Source organism: Rhinoraja longicauda, chromosome 2 (genome assembly GCF_053455715.1).
Source record: "Rhinoraja longicauda isolate Sanriku21f chromosome 2, sRhiLon1.1, whole genome shotgun sequence".
Classification (NCBI taxonomy): domain Eukaryota; kingdom Metazoa; phylum Chordata; class Chondrichthyes; order Rajiformes; family Arhynchobatidae; genus Rhinoraja; species Rhinoraja longicauda.
Genome location: NC_135954.1, coordinates 85,852,821 through 85,872,580, shown reverse-complemented (window position 1 = coordinate 85,872,580; position 19,760 = coordinate 85,852,821). Strand labels below are relative to the sequence as shown.

Genomic DNA, 19,760 nt, shown 5'->3' with positions numbered 1-19,760 from the left:
AGTTTTAAACCTGATCATTTCCTTTTTGAATCAAAGTAGTACATCAGTTACTTGCTCCGTGAGAAATACATATTCCAGATGTAATATATTCTATGGGAACACGATGCATAGAGTCATGAATCAGGATCATGAAAAGGCAACGCCCCCTGAAGATTGCTCCACAATTGAATAAAATGATGACTACTCTCAACTCTACATTCCCATCATTCCCAATAACTTTCCACCCATATGTTTACCAGGAATTTATGTACTGCTCCCATAAAAACATTGAATCTTCTACCATTCTTTGTGAGAGTTCCAAAGACGCACTACGCTCATTTTTTCTTACCTCATCCGTCTTAGATGGATGCCACCCAATTTTTAAGACATGCCCCTCGTTCAAGATTTTCCCACTGGAGGAAGCATCTGCTCCACATCCACATTTTCAAGACCCCTCAGGATATTGACTGTTGGTCAAGTGCCTTTCACCCTTCTACAGTGGATGCAAGCCTAGTGCGAGAAACTCTCTGCACAAGACAACCTGCCTATTACTGTAAGGAGACCAGTCTTATAAACAGTGCTCCAAAGATGCCCTATGTTTATATTCAATCCCCCTTGCAATAAATTACAAAATTCTGTAAGTTTTTCTAATTAATGCACTTCATATTCTAATGATTTTTAGACAGTGCAAAAATTCACTTTATGATCTTACCTAGTGGGCTTGGGTTCAAAGTTAGAAATTATTGATGATAATAAGTGTCCTGCTTTATTACATCTACTTGACATATTACATATAGTATGTTTTGAGTTCCATCAAAGAGCAAACATGTCTCAGTTGAAACAAGAGCTTTGGTTGTGTATTATGTAAATATCATACATGATGTTAGCATTATTTTACCTGTCCCAATTTGCTGGGCTTGCAAAGGCAATAGGGTTGGATAAACTAGCCTTCTTGTTTGTGCTTCAACTGCTAATATGGATCTGGCATAAAAGTCATACAGCACAGAAGTGAGCCCTTCTGTCCACCATGTCCAACCTGACCTTTTTGCCCATATATATTAATCCCATTTACCCACATTAGAACCATATTCTTTTAAAGTGCTTTGGAAGGTTAGATTGCATGGGAATCAAGGATAGATAACTGAATAGATAGAAAATTTAGATTTTAGATTTAGAGATACAGCGCGGAAACAGGCCCTTCGGCCCACCGAGTCCGCGCCGCCCAGCGATCCTCTCACATTAACACTATCCTACACACACTAGGGAAAATTTTTACATTTACCCAGTCAATTAACCTACATACCTGTACGTCTTTGGAGTGTGGGAGGAAACCGAAGATCTCGGAGAAAACCCACGCAGGTCACGGGGAGAACGTACAAACTCCGTACAGACGCCACCCGTAGTCAGGATCGAACCTGAGTCTCCGGCGCTGCATTCGCTGTAAGGCAGCAACTCTACTGCTGCGCCACTGTGCCGCCCTTCATTGGCTTCATGGAAGGAAGCTGAAGGTGACGTTAGAAGGTTGATTCTCAGACTGGAGGCCTGTGACTACTGTGCCTCAGGGTTCGGCCCGTTACAGTTTGTCATCTATATCCATGATTTGGATGAGAACATACATGGCAAGATTAGCAAGTTTGCAGATGGCAAAAATGGGTGGTATGGCCACAGTTTAAGAATGGAGATGAGGAAAAACTTTTTCAGTCAGAGAGTTGTGAATCTGTGGAATTCTCTGCCTCAGAAGGCAGTGGAGGCCAATTCTCTGAATGCATTCAAGAGAGAGCTAGATAGAGCTCTTAAGGATAGCAGAGTCAGGGGGTATGGGGAGAAGACAGGAACGGGGTACTGATTGAGAATGATCAGCCATGATCACATTGAATGGTGGTGCTGGCTCAAAGGGCCGAATGGCCTACTCCTGCACCTATTGTCTATAGTGAAGATGGTTGTGAAAAATTGCAGCAGGATCTTGATCCTGGTTGGCCAGGTGGGCTGAGGAATGGTTGATGGAATTTATTACAGAGAAATGTGAGGTGTTGCATTTTGGGAAGTCTAACATGGGCAGGCCCCACACAGTGAATGGTAGGGCTCTGGGGAGTGTTATAGAACAGAGGTATCTAGGAGTGCAGGTACATAGCTACACATTAAGATCAATTTTTACAGAGGCCCATTGACCTACAAACCCATACGTCTTTGGGAAGTGGGAGGACCCCCATGCAGTCTGAGAAAGAACGTACAAACTCCACATAGATAGCACCTGAAGTCAGGTCTCTGGCGGTCTCTGGTGCTGTGAAACAGCCACTGTATCAGCTGTGCCACTTTGCTGCTTTGAATTATTCCTCTAATGCTTTCCAATCCTTTATCTATTAAAGACCCCTTAAACACGATTAACATTTACCACTTTCTCTAGCAGTTCATTCTATACACCTACCACTCTCTGCGGAAATAGCTGCTGTGCAGGTCCCATTTAAAATGTTCTCCTTTTACATTAAACCTTAAACCCTCTATTTTAAGGTTGTGAAAAAGACTGATCAGTCACCTTATCCACGCCCCTCATGATTTTATATACTGCATATGGTCACACTTCAGACCCCTAAGCTCATCTACTGCACCTCATCTACTGCATTTGGTTTCCCAATATGGTCTCCTTTAGATAGGCGAGACCAAGCGAGCATTTTGCCAAACACTCACGCTTGGTCCGCAAAGAACTGCTAGATTTCCCGATTGCTATCCCGATCCCTACATTAACTTCCTTTTCCATTCTGATCTCTCCGTCCTGGGCCTCCTCCATTGTCAATGAGAGGTCATGTGCAAATGGGAGGAACAGCACCTCATATTCCATTTGTTTGGCCAATCAACCATCCCTCATATCCACCTATCAGTTGTTAGACTTGGGGCCCTGGCTCCCTTCCAGGTCACCCCCCCCCCACACACACACACAAATCAGTCTGAAGAAACTTCACAACCCAAAAGGTCATCTTTGTTCTCCAGAGATTCTGCCTGACCTGCTGCGTTACTCCAGCATCTTGTCTTTTTTTGTCTGAAGCCTAAGCTTATAACTCATAGACCTCCAATTCAAGTAACATATTTGTGAATCTTTTCTGCACTCTTTCCAACTAAATATCATCCTTCATCTAGCGAGGCGACTACAACTATACACAATACGCCAGGATAATGTACTTCGGAACTATGTACTTGTATCCCTGGGTCTCTCTGCAGTACAACACCCTCAAGTGTCTTGCCATTTACTGTCCTATCCTGGTTTAACATCCAAAGTAGCAGCATTCACACTCGTCGGAGTTAAATTCTATATGCCGCTCCATAATTCCTGTAGATCTTGATGTAATCTTAAGTTACCCATCTTCACTATCCACAGTGCCACGAGTTTTGGTATTATGTGCAAGCTTACTCACAATGACAATTACATTCTCATCCAAATAGTTAATATAGATCACAAACAACAGTGGACCCAGCACTAATCCCTGCTGCACACCACTGGTCACAGGCCTCCAATCTGAAAAACAACCTCCACTACTAACCTACGACTTCTACCACCAAACCAAAGTTGTATAAAATGACTAGCTCAACCTGGATCCCACCTGATCAAACCTTCAGACCACCCTACTACATGGGCTTTTGTCAAATATATATTGCTAATGTCCATGTAGACAAGAAGACAACCCATGCCCTATTGCAGGGTTTCAACCCAAAACGTCAACCATTCCTTTCCTTCCACAGGTGCTTCACCAGATGGTCTGGTGCTGCATGTGTACAATATCTATTGCCCTGATCTTTCAGATTACAATTTTATAGATTAGTCCATGTAAGATAAAATATGCAAGGTCTTTTTATGTTGACTTAATCAAAATAAATTCATATCCAAGTAAACTAATAAAGGAGAGAGATCCCATGGAAAACATTTGTACAATTGTGGTCAGCAATTGTAATGGTGGTGCAGCTAAGTTATTGGAGATGAAAACCCTGAATGAAAACTTAAAAAGTACAGTCGTCAAGATTTTGTGATTTAAAGGCCTTGTGGGGAAGAGGACTGCAAGTTATTTTGTTATGTGGCTGAGAACTTGCATTCTAATATGGGAATGTTTGTACATTTCAACTTTTGGGTGAAGCCATTGTTCTTTGTGAATAGTTTCTCTTTTCAAATCAACCAAATTCAATATAGTTACTTCATTGAGAGTAGAAAGTACAGTTTGGAATTAAGGATGATTCTTTGCTTTCTTTCTATTTATTTATTGTACTTGAAGTAAAACACTTGTAGAGCATGTGAAGCTTCTTTGCTATGAAAGTTTTATTTCTATTAACTAATTATTGCATTTTGTTTTCTTCCGGATCGGAATAACAGGAAATCTGGAATTTCATTCCCACATTCAAGATTTAGTTTACCTGCTCCTAATCCAGATTACATTGGTGGCTATAAATTAGTCGTTGCCACATTTGCTGGAATTGAACGCAAATTTGGGCTTTATCTTCCACGTTTTTCACCTAATGTATGATCATGGAATTCAAGGGCAGAACAAAAAGGACTTTGTGGAATGACTCATAAGAGAATGAAGAAACATTTGCCATTTAAAAAAATCTATCAATACATTTGCTTCTTATTTACACAATTTGAAATGAAAATATGTTATTAGCATAGAATGCATCCTTTACATTGTTTTCATTTATTGAAACTAGTTATATACTTTGATGTTATGCAGATTGTAAATATTTCAAAAAATATGCTGATTTAATATACTGGTGAGATTTGAATTACTTGATGTAATATGTGATTAAAGGAAATTATGGTGATCCAGTTAATGATCCATTTAATTGGTGGAAACATTGGAATTTTACATGTCAAAATAATTTGATTTTTATTTAAACAAGTTGTTCCAAAATTGAACCATATTGGTGAGTTGTTAAACATTGGTGAGTTGTTGTGAAACTTGCAACATGATTACTTGAGCTTGAATAGCTGGAACACCAAATACAGCAGTTACCTTAATGTTTTACATATTTTATGTTCCTGTTGAATTGACAATAATGTTGTTGAAGCCATTTGTGAGAATTGTGATGGACTGCAACCAGATAAACATTGCAGAGATTGCTGATATTGATATAGTATGTCTGATTGCAGCGTACTTTTCCTCCACGTGGTATCTTCTTATGGGTAGGTGTGCATTAAGTGCTTGATGAATGAGATTTGAAAGGAATGTGCAGACTTCAAAATGCTTTAATTGAACATTGACTTCTACTTCTCCAACTTCAGATAGTTCCTCTGTCCCTCTTTTCCCCCTCCCCAGTTCTCCCACTGTCTTCCTGTCTCCTACTACATCCTATCTTTGTCGTCGTCCCCCCCGCCTCCCCCTGATATCAGTCTGAAGAAGGTTCTCGACCCGAAACGTCACCCATTCCTTCTCTCCTGAGATGCTGCTTGACATGCTATCTTTGATTTAAACCAGCATCTGCGGTTGTTTCCTAAGCACCAATTTCAATGTCATCTTTGTTTAACAACAGGCGAAACACGTTTAACACGGTCATCTTCCATGAGAGATGGTAATTAATATCCAATTTTTTTTAACAGATTTAAGTCTTACTCGTAAATTAATATTCAAGCCTCAGGTATAAGTACATTGACTAGTATGCAATTGACAGCGAGGAATTTGAATTGTTGTGACGGTATTATAAAATATATTGGAAACTTTAAAGCCCCTATTTAAATGAGATTGGTTGCCATATGACTTGAGTCAGAAATTTAGAGGGAAACTTTTTTAAATGAAAGCTAAACACTGGAATTTAATGAGAAAAAATGGAATGCATAGGAGACAATAAAGATAGCACATGTTCTAGATTAGTTTAATATTTTTCTAGTATGTTCCATGCAGTAGTTTAATAAATAAGAAGCAATGCTAATACAGTACAACCATTCATAATGTGTGCACTCTGAATGCACATTTGAAAACACATTTGAAATTCTTGGCTCAGTCTTGTACAGTATGGCTTGCCACATCTGCACGTCATATCTGGCATCATATGGAACTAATAGATGTACAGCACAGAAACCTGCAAACAAAATTTAACTATGGGTTTCATGTCATTAAATGAAACTAACCAATGCGTTAATGCATATTTATACTTTCAGAATTTGACACATATTGAAGATCTTAGAACCCAGAAATGTCATAATGCAATGTGATATTTAAACACATTTAACATATTAGAAGTGCGAAATGGAAAAAAATAATAGCAGCTTTATATCTTAAATGGCACTTTACGCTGGCATATCTGGTATGGCATCATAGGGCTGGCAAGGCTTTGGGTGTAGATAATGGCTTACAGCTGTGCAGACAGTTCAACTACACTTCCCTCTTCAGCATCTGCCCGGTTAGCCCGGATCTCCACCAGGGTCCTTGCAAAACGAGCCCATTCATCACTGTGTGGGACTGCCAATTGCTGTGAATGATAATAGTTTGGAACAGCTTCACCTTTTAGAAAAATATCTTGACTCAAAAGCTTTCAAACAATTACCTTATTTCCTATTTCTAGTGACAACAGTGAATATCAAATTATAGTTTTGAAACTGATTTGATTACTGTATATAATGATGAAAATGAGCAAAAAGCCAACATATTTAAGAGCTCAAATACTATATCTTGTCAAGTTGCCAAATAATTTTAAGGCTATAAATCACCAGCTCGTAGTAAATGTAGATTAACAAACACTAGGTGTATGTAACAGTAAAACTTAAGCATTTTTCACTTTTTTTTACATTTAACAAATAAGAATCACAAAAATGGGAATTAGCAAGCACGTCATGCTTTTATTCTTTAGAAGCTGCATGTACCTGAAAAAAAAGATTAAAATGACAAAGTCTTCATATAAGTTTCAATTTTGGCCACTATCCACACCCCGAGTGGGCGTGCACTTGCGTAACAAAAATACCTAGAATTTGGCATAAATTGATATTCTTATTCAGAGGAGTACCATGAAGGTGATTAGTGCAGGAAATAAAGTCAGTGAAATAGAAGACTCTTCAATCGACAATAGACGCAGGAGTAGGCCATTTGGCCCTTCGAGCCAGCACCACCATTCAATGTGATCATGGCTGATCATTCTCAATCAGTACCCCGTTCCTGCCTTCTCCCCTGACTCCGCTATCCTTAAGAGCTCTATCTAGCTCTCTCTTGAAAGCATCCAGAGAATTGGCCTCCACTGCCTTCTGAGGCAGAGAATTCCACAGATTTACAACTCTTCCTGCTATCCATGCAGAGGCCAGTTTATTCAGCAGAAGAGACAGAATTAATACATAATATTACTTTAATCTCATCTGTATTTCTTGCCATCTCAATAGGATTTGTACATTGTTTTTAAATTTGCCAGTTATGAGAGCCAATACACTAAATGTACAAGCAATTTTTCTCCCAGAACTCAGAAATTCATTAAGTGAACTCAAATCAAAACTGAAGATAGCAGATTTCTAGCAGCATGTGGTGACAGTGCTATAGCTTGCCAGAAAATTGGGCAATTCCTGTCAATCAAATGCAACTACGTTGCTGCAATTGATAAGAGATTCAGTTTAGTTTAGTTTAGATACAGCGAGGAAACAGGCCCTTCGGCCCACCAAGTCCGCGCCGACCAGCAATCCTCGCACACGACACTATCCTACACACACTAGGGACAATTTACACTTATAGCAAGCCAATTAACCTATACGTCTTTGGATTGTGGGAGGAAACCGAAGATCTCTGAGAAAATCCACACAGTCACGGGGAGAATGTACAAACTCCATACAGACAGCACCCGTAGTCGGGATCAAACCCGGGTCTCCAAGCGCTGTAAGGCAGCAACTCTACCACTGCGCCACGGTGCTGCCCGGTTTTGGTTTCACAGAGCATTTTCCAGAGAAATTATCCTACTTTCACTGCGAAGTAGTACTCATTTATTTATTTTCTTTAAGTAGGCTGTTTACTAGATTAATTTGTTAATTGTAGAATAGTCTGTTTGCCGATTGTCATATTTAGCCCTCTTACTTTCCACCCCCCAAGCACCTCTTACCTATTTGTTAGTCATTGGTTGGCATATTTTACCAACAATCCCATGCAAACAAGGATAGCAATGGTAGACTTTGCAGCATTTTTGAGCAGCATAGCCAAACCCGATTCTATCTCACTGACAACCAACACATGCATACGTTTCAGCAAGGTTACTGGAATGTTGTCTCGTAAGATTCCTCCTAGAATTTTCACATCAATGCCCTGTAATGTTCCAAAAATTACAATGTCCTTGTGTGAAAGTTACTGATCTCTACATATTGAAATCTAACAATATATATTTCCCAAACTAGCTAGGAAGGGAGTTGGATTGTGCTTAAGCAGCTAAAAATGTCTGTTGAAATTATGATCAGTTTGATTCCTTCGAAGTATGATCGGTCAAATGAAGGCTTGTGCAACAGCTGAGTGACTAAGAATCAGATTTCTACATGGCACAAACATTTTGGCATTTAGCTTCTGATGCACCATCTGCATGACCAGATGGTAAAGCTTTCCTTGCAAAGAGCCAGTATGTCTTCTGTTTATAAACACATGTGCAATTAGATGCAAACTAAAAAAATAACTAAAGTTCTCCATTTTCTCCTCTATAAACACATGGCAAAATGCAGACTGAAATATTAAGTAAAATTTACAAACCAGACATTTCATGGTTTGCTTCTGTGTGAGTGGCAATGAGAAAATTACAGAGCTTTGGCAGCCACCAGCAGTGGAATGGAAAATTATTGCACAGGAAGCCAAATTCAAGGGAATGGGCAGCTGGATAGCAAGATGGCAATTACTTGAAGCGAGGGCATAGATCTTAAGATCAATTTAGTGGAGCATGATGACATTTGGCCTTGAAAGGTTGATAAGGGTGCAAACCTTTTTCGAAAGAGAGGACATGGAGAATATACTCTTTTATAAATGCAAGTGGAAATGCAAGAGCATGGAAGTCAGTGGTCTTGTGTGCCTTAATAGTGATCAAGCAGCATCCCACAAGGAGTGATTATTCTTAAAGTCAGGGCTACTTCTTTACTGGGAGTTGAATAAAGTGTGATAAGTTCAGCTTTTAGTGTGGTGTCTTACACGTGGGAGGAAAGAAAACCCACTAGCAGAAGCACATATACACCCCAAACTCAACCATTTGAATTACTACTACAGGTAGCATCCAAATCAAATGCTTTATTTATCAAAGAAACGGATCACCTGTTTACAATCCTTAGAATAAAGCAGAAGGAAAGAAGGCCATACACCATCACCACAAGTGTGCTCTGCCATTCAGTAGATTCGGGTGATCTGATCATTGCCCTCCACTCCAGTGTCCTCCCAGATACTCATAACCCTGGATTCCTCTGCAATCTAAAAACCCTTGAATATACATAATGGCATTGTATCCACAGCATTCTGAGAACAAGTGCTATATTTCCAAATACACAGGACAAGATGTTAAAAATCCAAAATGCCAAATGTCAACTTGCTCCCGGTAGTGATGGGAGGCTTATGCACTCACCTAGGAATCTCCGATGTTGAGAAAGGCTAGGCAGACACGTCATTGGGGTTATCAAGTGGGCACCCACTTTCATCGACGTTTCGCTGATTGGACCCACGACGTCTCCAGTAGGCTCAGCGGTGCATTCTGGCGTCCCAGAATCATCCCCCTCTGCATCTGTCTAGACGGTTTATTTGGGAGACCAAATTGGGTCTTTCCTCTTCAGCCAGAGCTACTGGCTACTCCGCTCTGCCACCCGTGATGTTTCCTTGATGGCCTGGCGTAGGGCTTGTCCGCTGATCCCCAGGTCCTTCATCAGTCTTACGGTAGATGTTGCCACAAATCCTCGACATCCAACTTCTACTGGGCAGATCTTTGCTCTCCAGCCCCACTGTTCTGCCTCTGCTGCAAGCTCTGTATTTTGCAGTTTCTTTCTTTCGAAGGCTTCCTGCACAGCATCCTCCCAAAGGACTGTGAGCTCTGCAAGATACACCATGCGCTGAGAGTCCGACCAGAGGACAAGATCAGGCCTCAAGTTAGTGATGGCTATCGCTGATGGAAGTGAAAGTCGTTGGTCCATATCCACCAGCATCTGGCAATCCCGAGCTGCCTCCAGCATTCCAAACCTGGTCCTTGGCGGAATTTTCTGTTGCCTTTGTTCCCCCTCCCGAACAAAGGCAATTGGCATAACTGGGTTGATTGTTCTGGGCGGCAGGGCATTGTTGGTTGTTCTCCTGCTTTCCAGAGTCGCTGCCAGGCATTTGAGCACTTGATTATGTCTCCAGTGAGGATGTGCTTAATTAAGCGTCTCTGGTGTTGAACAGATGGGGCATGATGGATCTTCGCCCAGCCATTGGTTGAGATTTTTTGGGCTAGGAAGGACATCATAGGTTGCCCGAATGAGGAAACCTATCCTGTTCGTCTCCATTTCCCACATGTCCTTCCAGCTGAACTTCCGCTTTTCCACACTCTCCCATCTCATCCACTGGCCCTGTTTAGCTTGCGACACAGCCTTGGCACACCTACTCGACGACTCCTGTCGGCGGACTTCGGCCGTGACCAACTTCCGGCGCTCCAGTGAGGATGCCTTGTTCCAGCATGGTCGCTTTCCGCCAAGCCCCAAGCCACTTCTTCCGTGTTGGACTTGCCCAATCATGTCGCCTTGGTGGAGAGCAGATTTTGCCTGCTGTGTTGCATTCTTAGCTGTCCACTTCTTTCCTGTTGCCAGGGTTGGGGCAGCAGCTCGGATAACAGTGTCCCTTGATTCTGCCAGGGTCATCTCTAGTCTGACTTTAGTGCACTTGAATTCCTCTGTGAGGCTAGAGAGAGGCAGCTGGAATACCCCCTGACCGTACAGGCCTACGCTGCTCAGGCATCGAGGAACACCTAACCACTTTCTCATGAAAGAGCTGATTGTTCTTTCCATCTTCTCGACTCTTGTGAGGGTGATGTCATACATGGTTAGTGGCCACATAAGGCGAGGTAGTAACCCAAACTGCAGGCACCAGATTTTCAGCTTTCCAGGCAGCATGGATCGGTCGATGTTCACCAGACCTTTGATGACTCAACACTCACAAGAAATTACTTCTCATCTCAGTCTTAAACAGGTGTGCTTCATTCACAATTTATCCCTCCTGGTTCTAGATCACCTCTTCTAAAGTTCAGACATCTTGAGTCTAATCTACTCAATCTTTCACCGGAAAGATTCCTTTATATCAGGAATGAATTTTGAGAATCTTTTCCCTTCTGACTCCAACATGAATATATTGTTCCTGAAAAACCGTGACTAAAGTTATTGTTTTTCAGTAGCAGATGTAGTAGAACTACTGCCTCATAGCTGCCTGTGCTCAGTTTTGGCCTTCGTCCGAACCTCAGGTGCTATTTGCGTGGAGTTTGCATGTTCTCATGTACACGTGTTTCAGGTTCAAAAACAGAACCCTGGAGAAATTCAGGAGGTCAACCAGCACGCACCTGTGCAGGTAAAAATGGGCAAATCAATGTTTCAGGTTAGGACCCTGCATCAGGACTGAAGGGGAAGAGTAAAGATTGCCTGTGTGCAGCAATATGAGGGATTTGGGACATATCCTGGTAGGTGAAAGGTAGAGCTGGATCCGGGTATGAATGATCCGAAATTCGAATATTCAATGTTTGTACCGTTGTGTTGCAAGCTTCCGAAGAGGAATACAAGGTTTTATTTTTCAATTTGCTTTTGACCTCTCCATAGCAATGGGAAAGAGTCAAAATGACATGTAACCGGAAGATGGCCATTTTGGGCAGAAAGCAGGTACTCCACAAAACTCATCTAATCTATGCTTGGTTTCAGCAATGTAAAGGAGGCCATGTCAAGACTATCAAGTGTTTTGTAAAGGAACTGCAGTTTACTCCCAGATCCCAAAGATGTACGGGCTGGTAGGTTAAATAGCCACTGTAAAATGCTCCTAGTATGTAGGCGAAAGGTAGAATAGATTACAAGTAAAAATAATGGGGATTGGGATTAGTCTGTGTGTCAGCAATTAGTAACTGGACCAAAATGACCCCATTCTATGTTGTAGTGAAAAATTGTAAACAGTAATCCAGGTTTGGTTACACTAAGTCTTTGCACATTTGTTAAAATACATCATGCTTTTATAGTCTCCCTCTTTTACAGAAAGAGTAGATCATGATCAACTATTTAAAATATAACTGCCTCAAGGAGTGTTACCAATACGATGTAAATAGCTACCCAAAATGCGCCTTTAATATAGCTCAATTCATTAGCTGAGCCTCCACTACTCTTATGTTCTGAATAAAATTTAAATTTGATATGCACTGTTGTTGGCATCAGAAATTTTATTTGTGTTTAAATTTGAATAATTACCCCAGATTAAGTCTTGTACATCAAATAATGGAAAAATCATTAAAAAAAATTAAATCCTTCACCATGCTTCAGGAATCCTTCACCTAATGCAAATCTAGTGGTAATTATTTCCATAGATCACCTAGTTTAAAAAAAAAATTAAAGGAAATTGATTGGGAAATTACACGCTTAATATTTAGCACAAAAATTGTTATTTTCTAACCACAATTTCTGCACCAGGTTTAGAGGGCACAACTGTGAAAGGTGGTTTGGTTGGGAATGGGGGGTCAAGAACAGAGATCAAGGAATGTATATGCGCAATTGAAAGTGCCAGGGTAAGTTGAGAAAATGGTTAAAAACTGCATAAGGAATGCTGGGTACTAAAGCAAGGAAGTCACGATGTACCTTTATAAAATGCTGGCTAAACCACAACTGGAGAATTATGTTCAGTTTTGGGCAAGTAAATCAGGAAACATGAAGGCTTTGGAAAGGGTGCAGAAACCTCTCTTAAAATGATTGAAGGAATGGGGGGCTTAGTTTGAACACACTGGAGAAACTGTTCTCCTTGGCACAAACTAGCACAATAATTAAAACCCTTCCTTTGAAGAGATTTCTGAGGCATTTAGAATTACAAAAGATATGGGTAGAGTAGCTAGATGGGAATTGTTCCCATTGACAGAGAGATGAAAAGCTGGAGGGCACAGAAGGCAAATGGCAAAATAACCCACTGACGAGGTCAATGCAATTTTACATACAGTAAGTAGCACTGCCTGGAAAATACTCTCGGGCTTCTGGTAGGAAGAGATTCAACAGCAATGTTCGAAAGAGAGATTGATTTGTATCCGAAACAAAAAGAATTGCAGGATTATTGGAGAATGGGTTGAATGATGTCCTTCAATGTTTTGACCATTCTGTAACTCTAAATGAAAAAACCTACAGCTAATCAGTGAGCTACAGATGGAAAAGCTGTCATATTTGTCAAAAAACATGGCTTAATCATTTTGGAAAAAAAGATTTTATTGGGCACCCTATTTCAGTAAATGTGAAGACTTTGGAAAGAGCGCAGTTAGATCTATTAAAACAATTCAAGGAATGATGGACTTTAGTTATGAGAACACAGTGGCGAAGCAGTTATTGTCGAGAATGTTTTGGCAGGCTGGTGGTAGAAGGAAAATGGAAGTGCTGTGAGAACGTGGATTCCTTAGACACACATACTTTTTAAAAGAAGTGTCCTGCATTTTTTGAATTCAATGCAATTTTACAATATTAAAATTTTCACAAGCACATACCTGTGATCACTGAATATCATCCTACAAATTTTGCTTATTAATAATTTAGTGACTGCAGTTCTAAGCAACTTGCTTCATTGATTCTGTAATCAGTCTGTCAAAGGATGGATATTTCCCTAAGAACATTTGGGAACAAACTTGCATATCAGATCTTCAAACTGACTTGCTCTTTGCTCTTCAAAAAAGGAACAGTGTTTCCTTTTGTCATTATTTGAATTACATTTCTATATTTTAAGGAGACTATGATCACAACAATTAGCATTTCATATATAAAACCAACTCATGTAAATAAAACTCAGTATATGAATAAATATCATTAAAAGAAACATAGTCTGAAGAAGGGTCTCGACCCGAAACGTCACCCATTCCTTATCTCCATTCATGCTGCCTGTCCCGCTATTATTCCAGCTTTTTGTGTCTATCTTTTATTGCTAACTATAGATTTGATTCCAAGTCTTATCCAATTACATAAAATAAAAAAACTTTACTGAAAAATATATGCAAATTATGCTTTATACCTCATTTTCTATACGACGCTGGATGTTCTGCAGGCTAGGCATTAAAATTAAATTTGGCTATTGAAAAACAATCCTTATAGTGTCACTAATCCTATATACTTATACCTTCATGTTAGTATTTTACCTAATAAAATCTGTACATTGAGGCTGTTTTAAACCAGGCTAGATCTTGTTACAATTTTAAAACATACTATGAAACCAGCAGGAAAAAAAATTGATAGGCAGTGAATATCAAGTGAATTATAAAAATATATGCCCAAGCTTGTATGGCATTTAAAATGTTTCTTTTGAATGATTTGTATTAAACTCCAAATAACATTAACATTTTCTAAATCTATCTCAAGTTTGACAAGATTACTGTAAATTTATGATGTGGAAAAACAGTAAGCACAAACAAAATTAAAAGTTTTTAATTTATATTTTCCATTTTCAGAATATAGGCAGAATTATTTTAAAACATTTGCCATTCATTTACTTACTACATTGAACAAATTTCACTCCTGTTAAAACAAATAATGACAAGGGCAAAGTTTTCAACCTGAGATTTCTTTAAATTCTTCTAAGCACTGACATACCCTCAAAGAGTTCTGTTTTAACTTGAATGAATCTATCCCATATTTTTTTTAATTGGGCTGCATGGTGGAATGGCAGCTCATGCTGCTGTCTCCCACCTCCAAGAACTTGGGTTTGATCCAGACCTGGATGTAGAGTTCTCCCAGTCACCACATGGGTTTCACCCAGGTTTCCAGTTCTCTCTGGTTTCTTACATCCCAAAAATGTGCCGAAAGGTTAATTGGCTTCTGTAAATTACTACTTAGTGTAACTTGTAACAGCAATCAAAATAAGCAGGCTACTTCACAGAACAAGGAGAACAGAACTTTACACTTTATTTTTTAAGCTGTTCTCAGCTAATGCCAATAAATCATTTTTCCACAAATACACGAGATGGATGCAAGCTAGAAAATATATCTGCACTGAAAGGAGCATGAAACAGAATGCTACTACAGCTTGTTCTCTCAATGTGAAGACGATGGGTTACAAATAACAAGTTTTCAAAGAATCTTTCCACAAGAAAGAAAATCATGTTATAAAGTCATACAGCGTGGAAACAGACCCTTTAGTCCAACTTGTCCATGCCAACCAAGGTACCCCATTCTAAGCTAATCCTATTTGTCCGTGTTTGGGCCACATCCCTCTAAACCTTTCCTATCCATGAACCAGTCCAAGTGTGCTGTTATTGTACCTGCCTCAACCACCTCTTATGGCAGTTTGTTCCATATACCCAGAATCCTTTGAGAGAAAAAAATAAATGTCTCTCAGGTTCCAATTAAAACTTGCCCCTCTTGCTTTTAACCTGTCCACTCTAGTTCTTGATTTCCCTAACTTGGATAAAAGACTGCATTTACCCTATCTATTCCCCTCATGATTTTTTTATACACCATTTTAAGATCACCCCTCAGCCTCCTGCGCTCCAAGAAATAAAATTCTTGGCTGCACAACCTTTCCCTATAGCCCTCCTGGCGACATCTTCATAAATCTTATCTGCACTCCTTCCAGCTCAATGGCACCCTTCCTAAAACAGAGTGACCTAAACTGAACACAAGTACTCCAAATGCGGCATCACCACATCTTGTACAACCCTATCAATGTCACAATTTCTATACATTACCCTGACTGATGAAGCCCAAAGGCCTTCTTTACCACCCTATCTACATGCAATACCATTTTTAGGGAACTACATACCTGTACTCCTACATGCCTCTGCCCTACAACACTCCAGGGCCATGCCATTCACTGTGAATGTCCTACCCTGATTTGACTTCCTAATTTACAAAACCTTGCACTTATCTGCATTAAACCTCATTAACCATTCCTCAATCTACTCATCCAGCTGATCAAGATCCTGCTGTAATTTTTGATAATCATCTCTGTCTACAATACCACCCACTATAATGTCCTGTGTATTTTCATGTAATGTGTTTTAGAAAAGCTGCTGGAAAGAGCAGTAAGATGCAAGTAGAATGACTCTGAATAGCAACCATGATTTGATTTTTGCCATTGCAGATATTCTAGCGTGTGTGTGTGTGTGTGTGTGTGTGCACGCGCGTTAGGGGACGGTGTAAATTTGTAGTAGTTAACTGGCGACACTTCATTTCTAATGAAAGTACTAACCTCCAAATATTTTTATATGTAGTTTCATTGGAAAGACAGTGTTTAAAATGTTTTATTAATCAGGCAAGATGGATTATAATTTTAAAAACTAATTAGACTTTCTTTTAAATATGTAAAGACAATGTTCTTTTTGCTTCTGGTTGATTGTGTTGGACCACAGTGGACAATGACGACTCCAGCTCTTCATATATAGGTTCAATGCAACTGAATCCAGACCTCAAGAATATCACAGAACTATGCAGGACAGTAATCCCTACCTCCCTTCGTGGAATATCTACTGCAGCCTTCCGAAGACATTGGGAAGAACATCACCAGCTCTGACTCCACAAAGTCCTCCAAATTCACAAGGAGGATAAGTGAAGCAATACAAGTATCCTCTCCCAGGTTAACATCCCCTACACTGAAGCTTTGATCATTTGCATTCAGCTACCCCACCCAATACCAGACGCTCAAAACACTGCTCCAGGCTCCATCGTGATAGCTGATTACATGGAACATAGAACAGCACAGGAAATGGGCCATTGGCCCACAATGTTTGTGCCAAACATAATGCCAAACTAAACTAATCTCATCTGCCTGTACACACAGAATAATATGCAAGGATATGTTCGATGCTTCCTGAAGGAAACACATTATCCCCATCGACTCCTGGGAACCCTTGGCCCACGACCACTCAACAAGGGAAAGGGCGTTCGGAGGAGAATCGGAAGGCCATGCAAAGGCCATGCAGGGCTCACTAGAGTCCTGCAAGAGTGGTGAAAGACACCATTTTGGAAGCCAATTCTATCAGACATCTCAGCCCTATTTGCATAAGAATCCATGGTTACCTAATTGTGCATTCTGAGGTGGGTAATAAGGCCAGAGCAGAAACATCGTCCTCGACCCAGAAATCAATCTATGGAGACAGCCGATTCCCAGAAAATAATGAGCAACATTAAATATCAGTATTAAAATATGTGCAGAGATATGTGTATGGTAAGTAACCTGCGTATTCAAATAACAAATTAAAGAACACAAATGTCAAACTACTTTTTCATTGTTTTTAAGAGCATGTGAAACTTCAGATATTTAGAGATATGCAAATCAGATTTTAGGCAATTTCAAAGATAAAATAACATTTTTAGTTACCTCACTGACATCATAAACCCATACATGTCCTTCTGAATCTCCCACTGCCACCTCTCTGCCAGTCGATGCCCATCTGACTCTGTTCAGTGCAGATGTTCCCTCGACTGCTGCACTTGCTGTTGGTACCTAATAAAAAGAAACAATATTAAAATTGAATGTTTTGTAAGCAATTATGGCTCCAAAAGGAAGTCAAGTGTATTTAGTACATTGAAATTAAAGCAAGCATTGAAATTAAAATAAGCAGGTAAAAAAGTCTAATGTAAGGTGCTATTTTACTTCATTGTTACAAATTATAAATCATTCTGTGTGATGGAACTTGCCTTTCATGAAAACATTTGATGTAAATTAGTTATCTGTACTTCATTTAATGAAGTGTCAATATTTATAGTTCAGCTTTAAAAATGCCTGAACATTTGAACAACATCTTCCAAACAAATCATGTTAGAAATGAGAAAATTATGTTTTATTCAACAATTTGGGATGGACATGAATGAATACTGCAAGCCAAACAATTCCATTTTGAGACACTTGTGGCAAGTTGGGGCCAGCTGCGATTTAAAGGGTGTTATTGGAAGAACATAGAAAATAACAAGGTTCAAGAATTTTCTTGGCTGTTCCTCCATTTCATCTCTTTATGGTTGATAATCTAACTGATCCACATGCCAGATAAAGTTTCTTAACCCAAAACATTGACTGTCCATTTCCCTCCACAGATGCCGAGTTCTTCCAGCAATTTGTTTCTTGATTCATTTTCCAAGCGGTTTCCATATTGCTCACTTCTTCCAATGTACAAAAATTGAATATGTATCCACAGCTCTTTGGAATGAAGAATTTCAAAAAGTCAGTCTTTCCAGTGGTTCAGTGCTTGGATTATGATGTTGTGACCATTACAGAGACTTGGTTGAGAGGGGGACGGGACTAGTAGCTTAACATTCCAGGATTTCAATGTTTTTGATGCGATAGAGATAAGAGTTGGAGGAGTTGCTTTACTAATCGGAGAGTGTGTCACGGCAGTACTTAAGAGGAGACATACTAGAGGATTCGTCCATTGAGGCAACACGGGTAGAGCTCAAAAATGAAAAAGATGCATTCACTCCAATGGGATTTTACTATAGGCCAGTGGGAGAAAAAGGAACAGCTATGTAGATAGATTACCGAAAGATGGTAATAGGGTTGACTTTGTATCCAATATTGACTAGGACTTGCTCAATGCAAAAGGCTTAGATGAGAAGAATTTGTTACGTGTATCCAAAAGTTTAGTTTATTACTGTCACATGTACCAAGGTACAGTGAAAAGCTTTAGTTACATGCTATCCAGTCAAAAACAATATTGATTATAATCAATCAATTCACAGTGTACAGATAAAGGATACAACATTTAGTGCAAGATCAAGTCCGATTAAAGATTGTTCAAGTTCTCCAATGAGGTAGATGGGAGGTTAGGACTGCACTCTAGCTGGTGAGAGGATGGTTCAGACGGTTTCCAGATGCAGTATCTGGATAGTCCAACTTGAGTTGCAACCATACTGGACCTTACATTGGGAAAAGAGCCTGCCCAGGTGACTGGAGTTTTAGTGCAAGTCTATTTTGGGCAGAGTCAGGAGCTAGAAAGAGTACATTGGGAGCAATTGTTATTGCTCAAGCCCACATCTGACCTGTGAGTCATTTAAAGGGTAGTGGATCAGATTTCAGGACCATCAAGTTCCAGTTAGGAAGAAGGATGGCAAGGGCAAGGGAATCTTCGATGACCAAACAGGTTGTAAATTTGGTCAAAAGAGAAAGAAAACATATGTGAAGAAAGATAAAAATCAGATTGGGCCTTTGAGGAATACTAAATAAAATAGAACTCAAGCAGGCAATCAGAAGGGCCTAAACAGCGAGTTGGAGTCAAGAAAATCCCACCACTTTTTGTACATACATTAAAAACAAGAGGGTAACAGGGAGAAGGAAGGAACGCTCAAGGATAAAAGAGGGAATTTGTGCATGGAGTCATGAATGCAGTCAAGTACGAAATTAGTACTTAGATGGAAAGTACTAATTTCATAGCTGCCTGCATTCATGACTCCATTCATGACTTTTATTCATTGAGAACCTTTTCATTGTACCTCAGTACATGTGTTAATAAACTAAACCATTGGTTGGGATATTGAGTATAAGAGTCAGGAAGTCACATTACAGCTTTATAAGACTTTGGTTAGGACGCATTTGGAGTATTATGTGCAGTTCTAGTCACCCCATTACAGGAAGCCTGTGGAGGTTTTGGAGAGGGTGCAGTAGAGGATCACCAGAATGCTGCCTGGATTAGAGAATATTAGCTATAAATGAGAG

The 19,760-nt window shown here is 39.8% G+C and overlaps 2 protein-coding genes across 5 annotated transcripts in view; one reads left to right on the top strand and one right to left on the bottom strand.

The window, feature by feature from the left end:
* The window catches only part of slc25a13 (solute carrier family 25 member 13), a 103,722-nt gene extending 99,238 nt beyond the window's left edge, over positions 1–4,484 (top strand). The window contains exon 18 of the mRNA XM_078423304.1: positions 4,334–4,484. Coding sequence (XP_078279430.1) covers positions 4,334–4,484 — 151 coding nt within the window. The remainder of the gene's footprint in view (positions 1–4,333) is intronic.
* A 1,297-nt stretch (positions 4,485–5,781) lies between these two features.
* Positions 5,782–19,760, bottom strand: part of dync1i1a (dynein cytoplasmic 1 intermediate chain 1a) — a 143,814-nt gene continuing 129,835 nt past the window's right edge. For 3 of the 4 annotated variants that reach the window (XM_078422337.1, XM_078422346.1, XM_078422353.1), the window contains 2 exons: positions 17,433–17,558; positions 5,782–6,423 (listed from right to left, as the gene is read on the bottom strand). In XM_078422337.1, coding sequence (XP_078278463.1) covers positions 6,304–6,423; positions 17,433–17,558 — 246 coding nt within the window. In that variant the 3' untranslated portion in view covers positions 5,782–6,303. The remainder of the gene's footprint in view (positions 6,424–17,432; positions 17,559–19,760) is intronic. The other variant, XM_078422360.1, reaches the window with a different exon arrangement.